General features: G+C 41.0%; 2 protein-coding genes across 2 annotated transcripts in view; one reads left to right on the forward strand and one right to left on the reverse strand.

Moving 5' to 3' along the window:
* LOC311139291 (cyclic AMP-responsive element-binding protein 5-like) overlaps window positions 1–758 on the forward strand; it is a gene marked incomplete at its 3' end in the record, with an annotated part of 54418 nt that extends 53660 nt beyond the window's left edge. Inside the window, exon 10 of the mRNA XM_084174177.1 lies at window positions 604–758. Within this exon, the coding sequence (XP_084030303.1) occupies window positions 604–758 (155 nt within the window). The remainder of the gene's footprint in view (window positions 1–603) is intronic.
* A 6304-nt stretch (window positions 759–7062) lies between these two features.
* LOC311140319 (putative serine carboxypeptidase CPVL) overlaps window positions 7063–12388 on the reverse strand; it is a 29359-nt gene continuing 24033 nt past the window's right edge. The window contains exons 12-13 of the mRNA XM_084175331.1: window positions 7974–8156; window positions 7063–7595 (exon numbers count right to left, since the gene is read on the reverse strand). Of these exons, the coding sequence (XP_084031457.1) occupies window positions 7497–7595; window positions 7974–8156 (282 nt within the window). The 3' untranslated portion in view covers window positions 7063–7496. The remainder of the gene's footprint in view (window positions 7596–7973; window positions 8157–12388) is intronic.

Consider the following 12388-nt stretch of genomic DNA (forward strand, 5'->3'; position numbering starts at 1 on the left):
TGGTAAGTAATTGTATTTAACCAACTTCAAAGTACTTTTCTTAGGAGTGAGTGGTCTGCGCGCAGGCAGCGCGAGATAATTTGATTGACAGTTCTGGTTGCCTAGTGCTGGATGTTAGCCCCGCTTCAGAAGCATACTCTTTCAGGCAAACAAACATGCCATAGCCGAGGCGCTTTCAACGCGCCACATTCCATATGTCTGAAAGGGGTATATGATAGATTGATTTTTCTTTGGAATACACAATGTTCAGTGTTTTATACTGTACATAGAAATGTAACAATTATATTTTTGGTGAAAATAAAGAGGTTTTTAACAGTTGAAGGTTTTTGGACAGTGTTTGCTTAGATAAATGGACATCTAGAGAGTTATTCTATTGAGGGTTTCACATTTGTTTTTCTATTCAGTTTCATGTTCAGGACCCACCCACACATGTAGATACAAACACAGCACTCACACACACTCACACACACACACACACACACACACACACACACACACACACACACACACACACACACACACACACACACACACACACACACACACACACACACACAATTACCAATCATCCAGTCACCCTGTGTGTTGTCCTCCTCCCCTCAGGTCCAGACAGCAGTCCAGCCGGCAGCCCGACCCCACCCTGCTCCCAGCAGCAGGTCATCCAGCACAACACCATCACCACCTCCAGCACAGTTGTAGGGGGCAGCACTGTGCATAGCCTGCCCAACCACCGTACAGACATCAACCCCATCCACTAGAGACAAGACAGAGAGAGACTACAGTAGCCCCAGCCCCCAACCCCTACCCCCAACCCCTACCCCCAGCCCCCAACCCCTACCCCCAACCTCCAAACCCTACCCCCAACCCCAGCCCCATCCTATCCCTGGTCTAACCCCGCTTCCCTGGCTCTCTGAGGGCTGTCTGTCTGTCTGTTAGTACGGGAAGGGTGGCCTCACACGCTGCCTCTATCTCCAGGATCCGGTCCAGAGAAACCTCTGAGAGAAACCTCTGAGGCCTGCAGGGCTGCTCTTTCTACAGTAGCTATAGTAGTATTTTTATAGACCTTTTTAACTCATACGTGTTCTCTGGGTTTGTCGCTTATTTGTCTTCTATGTTGGTCTCTATTTGTCTTTTATTTGTACTTTAGTTAAAAGGGAGTTTTGCAATTCATGCAGCATTAACCCGTGTGGCGTTTTTGTGATGTCATACCTCTGTTACACCGACACCCCCACCGGGTCACTGTGGTGACACAGCAACGGGACATGAGCCTCAGAACATCACCTCTGTGACCCCCCCTAATGTCATCTCTATGACTATGGTTGCGTCCCAAATGGCACCCAATTCTCTATATAGTGCACTACTTTTGACCAGGGCCCTATGGGTAAATGCCATTTGGGACGATTCTCTTGTATGTGTGTTTGTGACTGATGGATGGACTAGCGGAGACTGAGTCTGAGTACCAGTGTCAGATATGTATGTGTCAGATAGTTACTGTGTTGAAGAGTGCAGTGTTCTGGTTATATGTGTAACATACAGGGTACTTGATCAGATAGTTAGCTAGCAAGTGTGTGGGATGCCTCCACGTTGTTGTTGTTGATGTTGTTGTTTTTAACCAAGTCAAACTGTTGCCATGATATGCTATTACTTGGTTACCGACCAGAATCTGGTGTTTCTATTGAATTATGCTCTTTTTCTAGAAAGGACCATGACTGTTACCCTACCAACCCATCGATGCTATTTAGAGGGAGTTACATGTAATGAAAGATAGAATGGTGTTGAGAATATGTTCAAATTGAAGCAATACATCCTAGTATTGTTGTTCTATCAGCCATATTGCCCTGCACTGTGACACCAGCTAGCCGAGGCAGCTCTGGAGGCTGACCCCTGACCCCTGTCTCCTCCACCCTCCTGGAGGCTGACCCCTGTCTCCTCCACTCTCCTGGAGGCTGACCCCTGACCCCTCCACTCTCCTGGAGGCTGACCCCTGACCCCTGTCTCCTCCACTCTCCTGGAGGCTGACCCCTGACCCCTGACTCCTCCACTCTCCTGGAGGCTGACCCCTGACACCTCCACTCTCCTGGAGGCTGACCCCTGTCTCCTCCACTCTCCTGGACCAAGTAAAGCTTTAAGAAGAGACATCTCCTTTAGTGTTGTTCTAGTGTTGCTACAGCCAGGCTTCCGAAATCAGCGGCACATTCCAAATGACCTGAACATTCCAGGTATGAGCCCTGTGCTGTCCTCTGTCTGCCTCAATATCTCAGGTGGGGTTGTCATACTGTAGGTGACATATAGTGAGAGATATGAGATGAGAGCGTTGATTGATTACATGCTTCCGTAGTCTGACTGTCAGTCTGTGTATGACAGTTAAAGAATGATTGGTTGCCTTTCTATCCCTTTATCATGAAGAGGTCTTACTACCATCTCTAACGAGGTTTAGCAGTTTTAGCCGAATGCTTTCCAAAACGTCACAATGTGCCTGAACTTCTCTCAGTCTTTTATTACTAAATGCAATTAAGGGAATGTCAATTGTTTAAAATTCCTTTTAATCATCATTAACTTTTCCATTGAGCTATCAAGCATTTATAACACATTGTTTTCCCCAGTCTCAGTGAGTGTAGCGTTGATGGACACTGTGTGTATGTTTTATTATGCCATTTAGCTTTAGGCTTTTATTCAAAACGACTTAGTCATGCATGCATACATTCTTTATGTATGGGTGGTCACGGGAATCCAACCCACTATCCTGTGGTTGCAAGCGCCATGCTCTACCAACTGAGCTACAGAGGACCAGTGTTTTGTCGGGAGTTTAGTCTGTAAGGGCAAAACCAGCTGGCAGACTGACCAGGGAGGAAAAGGCTGACCTTCCATCTAACCTCTGACCTCTTCATCCCAGCTCCAACAGACAGGCTGACATGTCGCTGTGTGTGTGTGTGTGTGTGTGCGCGCGCGCTCCATCAACACATCTTCCAGCAGCCCTAACCAGTAGGAAAGCTCAATATTCACTTTAGTTTTGACCACAACTCTGTCATCCTTGCTCAAGTCACCCCTTAGTTAACAATGATCATCTAGGTTCAGCTTACCCTCCCCATATCCAAACCTAAACCATTAGCGGAGGGGGATTCTAAACAGACTTTAGCTCAGTGTCTGGGAGACACTCCACTTTACTCTGTAATTCTTTCCCTGAACATGTTGATCCTAGTTGTACCTTAGACTACATCCTTTAGTAGGAGTGAGCCAACCAGCTCTACAGGCAGGTGAGGTAGAGAGAAATCATGTAGCTGTCTATGCACTTTGACACTTTGTGATATCCAGAGGGTAGAATAGCCATATTGAGGTCTCAGTGATGCCCAGTTCAATACACCAGCGAGACTCTAACTGACTGACTGTTGATCTGTAGAGAGACTGACTGACTGTTGATCTGTAGAGAGACTGAGTGACTGTTGATCTGTAGAGAGACTGACTGACTGACTGTTGATCTGTAGAGAGACTGAGTGACTGTTGATCTGTAGAGAGACTGACTGACTGACTGTTGATCTGTAGAGAGACTGACTGACTGACTGTTGATCTGTAGAGAGACTGACTGACTGACTGTTGATCTGTAGAGAGATGACTGACTGTTGCTCTGTAGAGAGACTGACTGACTGTTGATCTGTAGAGAGACTGACTGACTGACTGTTGATCTGTAGAGAGACTGAGTGACTGTTGATCTGTAGAGAGACTGACTGACTGACTGTTGATCTGTAGAGAGACTGACTGACTGACTGTTGATCTGTAGAGAGACTGAGTGACTGTTGCTCTGTAGAGAGACTGACTGAGTGACTGTTGCTCTGTAGAGAGACTGACTGAGTGACTGTTGCTCTGTAGAGACTGACTGAGTGACTGTTGATCTGTAGAGAGACTGACTGAGTGACTGTTGCTCTGTAGAGAGACTGACTGCATGGCAGTGACTATGCCTAATGATAGGACTCCATAAGGTGCTCCTTTAAGCATGTACCTTTCAGATGTCTGTTAATACAGCAGCTCCAGTGTAGCTAACTGTGAAGGTAGCGAACTACATGAATCAGGTCAACTGGAAACATGCTCTCGCTCTTTCTCCAGTGTGTTGCACCAAGGTTTTGTAGAAAGGGTTGGACAGTCGTTTTGAGGTGTGTGGGCATGTGTGTGAGAATAACTGAGTTTATGAAAGGTTCAACATGTATTAAGGGCTTCCCTGTATTGCAAACAGGTTAACACCTACAAAGTGCTTGCCTTATTTCATCAACTTTGTATTTTCTTTTGAATTTCTAAACCTTGTGGCTTATTACTTTCACCAACTACTTGAGTATTAAACTGTTCTGAAAAAAAAAAAAATGTTGCATCATGTGGAATATATGGCATTGACCTCAACATATTCAACTGGAATTGTTGTTAGATGTTTTGTTGGAATAACAGCTAGTAGTCTGTAGTTCTAGTTAACAGACGCAGGTCAAGCAGAAGGAAGAGAGAGATTTGTTTATCTAACTTTATAGGCAGACATAAGAGACAGGTGAGTGAGTTCAGTATGAGTGTCTGTGTGGGGTGGAGGACAATGCCTGCACATTAACACAAGTATAATTGTATCATTTTAAATATAAAACTATAAATATTGTATAGAATGTCATTAATTTCTGTAATCCTGACTGTACATGTAATGCAACCACCTTTCTTTTCGAAAGGAGTCTTTGATGTTTTGTACATGTATGTAAATGATGTTTGCATAGCACTTGTTTGCAGCCTGTATGTTCGTCAAGGTTAGTTTCTGCGCTTCGATACATGTCCACGGTTTATTATACGTAATGGATTGATGAATTCATAATTGCCTGCATAAAACTTTGTACACGTTCGTGTCTCTCATCACAGCATATTGTATGGTCTGCGCTTTGTTTAGCAGTTGTACAGATGTTACATATCACAGTAGGACAATAAAGCACTTGTTCTGTAACATTACGCAGCGGACTCAGATGTCTTCCGATGTGCCTTTTGAAGCACAGACAAGCCATATAACCTTAGATATATATACCAGGGGAGGACGGCTCATAACAATAGCTGGAACGGCATCAAACACATTCCACCTATTCAGCTCCAGTCATTACCACAAGCCCGTTCTCCCCAATGAAGGTGCCCCCCAACCTCCTGTGGTATACACTGAGTACATTAAGAACAAGTCCCCTGTAACTCAGTTGGTAGAGCATGGCGCTTGCAACGCCAGGGTTGTGGGTTCGTTTCCCACGGGGGGGGCCAGTATGAAAAATGTATGCACTCACTAACTGTAAGTTGCTCTGGAGAAGAGCGTCTGCTAAAATGACTAAAAAAACAAAAAACTAAAATAGTTGCACCCCCCCTCCCCGCCTCCCCCCCTTTTTTTGTCAGCAAATAAGCACATAAAGACACTTTTAATAATGTGTTTCATACATTGATGATGACCATGATGTGGTCTTTACACAAAAAAACTAAACAGATATGGGATATTGTGTTCATATAGCAAGGAGAGATATTATGATGGAATTTAAGACATCCACTGAGTATACCAAACATTTGGAACACCTTCTTAATCATTTTGCCCTCAGAACAGCCTTAATTCGTCAGGGCATGGACTCTACAAGGTGTCGAAAGCGTTCCACAGGGATGCTGGCCCATGTTGACTCCAATGCATCAAACAGTTGTGTCAAGTTGGCTGGATGTCCTTTGGGTGGTGGACCATTCTCAATACACATGGGACACTGTTGAGCGTGAAAAACTCAGCAACATTGCCGTTCTTGACACAAACCGGAGCGCCTGGCACCTACTACCATAACCCGTTCAAAGGCACTTACATTTTTTGTCTTGCCCATTCACCCTCTGAATGGCACACATACACAATCCATGTTTCAGTTGTATCAAAGCTTAAAAATCCTTCTTTAACCTGTCTCCTCCCCTTCATCTGAGTTGAAGTGGATTTAACAAGTGACATCAATAAGGGATCATAGCTTTCACCTGGATTCACCTGGTCAGTCAATGTCATGGATAGAGCAGGTGTTCTTAATGTTTTGTATACTCAGTGTAAACGCATATAGATAATGTGTTAATGATACTGTACTGCAGGGGTAGGAAACCCTGGTCCTGGAGTGCCGCAGGTTATTCATTTTTTTAATTTAACCTACCTGGAAGGACAGGTGTGTTGAATTTAGGCAATCACTGAACTGATCAATTAGCTCAATTGGTCAGGTGTGGTGCCTAGCTGGAACAAAACCATGTAGTACCCGCGGCGTTCCAGGAACAGGGTTGCCTACCCCTGCTGTACTGTGTATAGGATGTGTGTGAATATGTGGGAAGGGATAAATGTCCTGAATAGGTAGGCCTAAGGATTCAGCAACTAGTCACTGACCAATAATCCACATGGGCTTCCAATACAAAGCCCTGAACATTGATTGCTCATTAAATAGTTATAGGTTTAAATGTTCTAAAACCATCAGTAAATATTGAGATGTCTAGACTACTTACTTGAAGTTAATGAGATAATAAGTAGCATGGTGGTTTGCCTTGGTACGTGACAGAGCAAGGAGTAGACTTCATCTCAATGCCAAAACCACTAGATGATCATTTCAGCCTGTTTATCTGTTACTGTTTAGTACTTTCTAAACAGGCTGCCATAATTGTCTGTAAAGGTTATGGAGTTGTCTCTTAGTAGTACGAAAATGTATGCACGCACTAACTGTAAGTTGCTCTGGATAAGAGCGTCTGCTAAATGACTAAAATGTTAAATGTAGTACCTACTATTATCTTAACAGAGGCAGGTATTGCAGCCTATTCATAGTTGAATTGTTATTTTTGATTAAACAGCATGCTCGTGTATGACTGAATTCATTGACATGTAGATAAAAAGGCCTTAGTCATTATCTGAAGTTGGATAGTGGAACTTTTTACTAAAGTTTTATAAGAGAAATTATATATATTCTTTGAGTAACTTTGTCGCATTTACAAGGGACAATACCGCTAGGCATTTACAGTATTTCAAACACTAGCGCCCTCTGGTGTTCCTCCATGGAACTTGTTGACGTGCCCATGTTTGTTTAATTTATTTTTATTACAATTGCATTGCATGCCAACCTCTTCATGAAAAATATATTGATCATGTGCAACATAAATCATTATTCCCCACTGTCAAAAAACAGCAAAATATTCATTTGACGGATCCACAGAATAGCAAACATGAGAATTCATTGGCAGTGCATCAGAGATCAGTCACAATCTGATGGTTAAAGTAGGATTTAGGAGGTCATTAAACCCTGATGAAGGCAGCTTAGCTGTCCAAACGTTTGTATCCATTACATTTAATATTTTCTAGGTGATAGACCTCTACCACATATAATTAGCTTTCCATGGTTACTAACTTGCTAATCAATAGTGTTTGAAATAAACATCCACTGGGAATCTGGAGACACACCTAATCAAAAGTGGAGGAACTCAGATCAACTGTGTTCCTGCTCAGTTCTGCCAACTCAAATAAATCCCTGTGTTGAGAGGAATCTGTCAATCATATCAAAGGACCTCTCTGGTTGGTCGTACGGTAGTATGTGCCCTCCCCCTCGTATAATCACCTGCATGACAAGGAGACAAACAGACAGTCAGACAGGTTTAGCACGTGAACCAGTGGTCATGGGATGGTCACGGTCATGTTCAGTTTGCCCATCAGGAGCACTGTGTTACAAACTTGGTGTCCATAAAGTTGATCTTATCTTCCTGGCACTGATTCTGCTCATAACAGCGATTTTGAATAAGACTCTACTTGCAATAACTGTCACATGGTTGTTGTTTTTTCCTACTAAACTTAGTTGAATGCACTGACTAAGGCGCTCTGCATGAGAGCTACTGCCAAATGACTCACATTATGTTTAGTTATGCTATGTTAACATTTTAAAGGTTGGCCAAATGCCCTGAATACCCAGTAAAGTCCTGGACAGACATGCAGTACTCACCTGGTAGAATTCTCCTACTTGGCGTACGTATCCAGCCACCTCTGTGTCCTCTGGCTGGATCTTCCAATGGAAGCGAGGGGCTTTGTTGAACTCATCAGCCCCGGTCCAGTTCACCGTGGGCAGGAACCTCTCGGTCAGTGGGGCCGCCACAATCACATCCAGCTGACCACTGTAGATCAACACCTGTGTGTGTGTGTGTGTGTGTGTGTGTGTGTGTGTGTGTGTACAGAAGAAAGAGATAAGGCATTTATTAAATGATTACAGTATAGTGGTCCAAACAATCAACTAGTCTTTCTAAATAGATGAGGAGAGAAGTTAGCGACTGATACTGTAGTTAGTAACTGATAATGTAGTTAGTGACTGATACTGTAGTTAGTCACTGATACTGTAGTTAGTAATATACTGTAGTTAGCAACTGATACTGTAGTTAGTGATATACTGTAGCTAGTGACTGATACTGTAGCTAGTGACTGATACTGTAGTTAGTGATATACTGTAGCTAGTGACTGATACTGTAGTTAGTGATATACTGTAGCTAGCTACTGATACTGTAGTTAGTAATATACTGTAGTTAGCGACTGATACTGTAGTTAGTGATATACTGTAGCTAGTGACTGATACTGTAGTTAGTGATATACTGTAGCTAGCGACTGATACTGTAGTTAGTGATATACTGTAGCTAGTGACTGATACTGTAGCTAGTGACTGATACTGTAGTTAGTAACTGATACTGTAGTTAGTGATATACTGTAGCTAGTGACTGATACTGTAGTTAGTGATATATTGTAGCTAGTGACTGATACTGTAGTTAGTAATATACTGTAGCTAGTGACTGATACTGTAGTTAGTGATATACTGTAGCTAGTGACTGATACTGTAGTTAGTAATATACTGTAGCTAGTGACTGATACTGTAGTTAGTGATATACTGTAGCTAGTGACTGATACTGTAGTTAATGATATACTGTAGCTAGTGACTGATACTGTAGTTAGTGATATACTGTAGCTAGTGACTGATACTGTAGTTAGTGATATACTGTAGCTAGTGACTGATACTGTAGTTAGTTATATACTGTAGCTAGTGACTGATACTGTAGTTAGTAATATACTGTAGCTAGTGACTGATACTGTAGTTAGTAATATACTGTAGCTAGTGACTGATACTGTAGTTAGTGATATACTGTAGCTAGTGACTGATACTGTAGTTAGTGATATAGTGTAGCTAGTGACTGATACTGTAGTTAGTAATATACTGTAGCTAGTGACTGATACTGTAGTTAGTGATATACTGTAGCTAGTGACTGATACTGTAGTTAGTGATATACTGTAGCTAGTAACTGATACTGTAGTTAGTGATATACTGTAGCTAGTGACTGATACTGTAGTTAGTAATATACTGTAGCTAGTAACTGATACTGTAGTTAGTGATATACTGTAGCTAGTGACTGATACTGTAGTTAGTGATATACTGTAGCTAGTGACTGATACTGTAGTTAGTGACTGATACTGTAGCTAGTGACTGATACTGTAGTTAGTAACTGATACTGTAGTTAGTGATATACTGTAGCTAGTGACTGATACTGTAGTTGGTGATATACTGTAGCTAGTGACTGATACTGTAGTTGGTGATATACTGTAGCTAGTGACTGATACTGTAGTTAGTCATATACTGTAGCTAGTGACTGATACTGTAGTTAGTGATATACTGTAGCTAGTGACTGATACTGTAGTTAGTAATATACTGTAGCTAGTAACTGATACTGTAGTTAGTGATATACTGTAGCTAGTGACTGATACTGTAGTTAGTGCTATACTGTAGCTAGTGACTGATACTGTAGCTAGTGACTGATACTGTAGCTAGTGACTGATACTGCAGTTAGTGCTATACTGTAGCTAGTGACTGATACTGTAGCTAGTGACTGATACTGTAGCTAGTAACTGATACTGTAGCTAGTGATATAATGTAGCTAGTGACTGATACTGTAGTTAGTGATATACTGTAGCTAGTGACTGATACTGTAGTTAGTAATATACTGTAGCTAGTGACTGATACTGTAGTTAGTAATATACTGTAGCTAGTAACTGATACTGTAGTTAATGATATACTGTAGCTAGTAATATACTGTAGCTAGTAACTGATACTGTAGTTAGTTATATACTGTAGCTAGTGACTGATACTGTAGCTAGTGACTGATACTGTAGCTAGTAACTGATACTGCAGTTAGTGCTATACTGTAGCTAGTGACTGATACTGTAGTTAGTAATATACTGTAGCTAGCGACTGATACTGTAGTTAGTGATATACTGTAGCTAGTGACTGATACTGTAGTTAGTGATATACTGTAGCTAGTGACTGATACTGTAGTTAGTGATATACTGTAGTTAGCGACTGATACTGTAGTTAGTAATATACTGTAGCTAGTGACTGATACTGTAGTTAGTGATATACTGTAGCTAGTGACTGATACTGAAGCTAGTGACTGATACTGTAGTTAGTGATATACTGTAGCTAGTGACTGATACTCTAGTTAGTGATATACTGTAGCTAGTGACTGATACTGTAGTTAGTAACTGATACTGTAGTTAGTGATATACTGTAGCTAGTGACTGATACTGTAGTTAGTGATATACTGTAGCTAGTGACTGATACTGTAGTTAGTAATATACTGTAGCTAGTGACTGATACTGTAGTTAGTGATATACTGTAGCTAGTGACTGATACTGTAGCTAGTGACTGATACTGTAGTTAGTGATATACTGTAGCTAGTGACTGATACTCTAGTTAGTGATATACTGTAGCTAGTGACTGATACTGTAGTTAGTAACTGATACTGTAGTTAGTGATATACTGTAGCTAGTGACTGATACTGTAGTTAGTGATATACTGTAGCTAGTGACTGATACTGTAGTTAGTAATATACTGTAGCTAGTGACTGATACTGTAGTTAGTGATATACTGTAGCTAGTGACTGATACTGTAGTTGTGATATACTGTAGCTAGTAACTGATACTGTAGTTAGTAATATACTGTAGCTAGTGACTGATACTGTAGTTAGTAATATACTGTAGCTAGTGACTGATACTGTAGTTAGTGATATACTGTAGCTAGTGACTGATACTGTAGTTAGTGATATACTGTAGTTAGCGACTGATACTGTAGTTAGTAATATACTGTAGCTAGTGACTGATACTGTAGTTAGTGATATACTGTAGCTAGTGACTGATACTGAAGCTAGTGACTGATACTGTAGTTAGTGATATACTGTAGCTAGTGACTGATACTCTAGTTAGTGATATACTGTAGCTAGTGACTGATACTGTAGTTAGTAACTGATACTGTAGTTAGTGATATACTGTAGCTAGTGACTGATACTGTAGTTAGTGATATACTGTAGCTAGTGACTGATACTGTAGTTAGTAATATACTGTAGCTAGTGACTGATACTGTAGTTAGTGATATACTGTAGCTAGTGACTGATACTGTAGTTAGTGATATACTGTAGCTAGTGACTGATACTGTAGTTAGTAACTGATACTGTAGTTAGTGATATACTGTAGCTAGTGACTGATACTGTAGTTGGTGATATACTGTAGCTAGTGACTGATACTGTAGTTGGTGATATACTGTAGCTAGTGACTGATACTGTAGTTAGTCATATACTGTAGCTAGTGACTGATACTGTAGTTAGTGATATACTGTAGCTAGTGACTGATACTGTAGTTAGTAATATACTGTAGCTAGTAACTGATACTGTAGTTAGTGATATACTGTAGCTAGTGACTGATACTGTAGTTAGTGATATACTGTAGCTAGTGACTGATACTGTAGCTAGTGACTGATACTGTAGCTAGTGACTGATACTGCAGTTAGTAATATACTGTAGCTAGTGACTGATACTGTAGTTAGTAATATACTGTAGCTAGTGACTGATACTGTAGTTAGTGATATACTGTAGCTAGTGACTGATACTGTAGTTAGTGATATACTGTAGCTAGTGACTGATACTGTAGTTAGTAATATACTGTATCTAGTGACTGATACTGTAGTTAGTAATATACTGTAGCTAGTAACTGATACTGTAGTTAGTGATATACTGTAGCTAGTAATATACTGTAGCTAGTAACTGATACTGTAGTTAGTTATATACTGTAGCTAGTGACTGATACTGTAGCTAGTGACTGATACTGTAGCTAGTAACTGATACTGCAGTTAGTGCTATACTGTAGCTAGTGACTGATACTGTAGTTAGTAATATACTGTAGCTAGCGACTGATACTGTAGTTAGTGATATACTGTAGCTAGTGACTGATACTGTAGTTAGTGATATACTGTAGCTAGTGACTGATACTGTAGTTAGTGATATACTGTAGTTAGCACCTGATACTGTAGTTAGTAATATACTGTAGCTAGTGACT

Source organism: Coregonus lavaretus (assembly GCF_964263955.1).
Source record: "Coregonus lavaretus genome assembly, chromosome: 13".
Lineage (NCBI taxonomy): Eukaryota > Metazoa > Chordata > Actinopteri > Salmoniformes > Salmonidae > Coregonus > Coregonus lavaretus.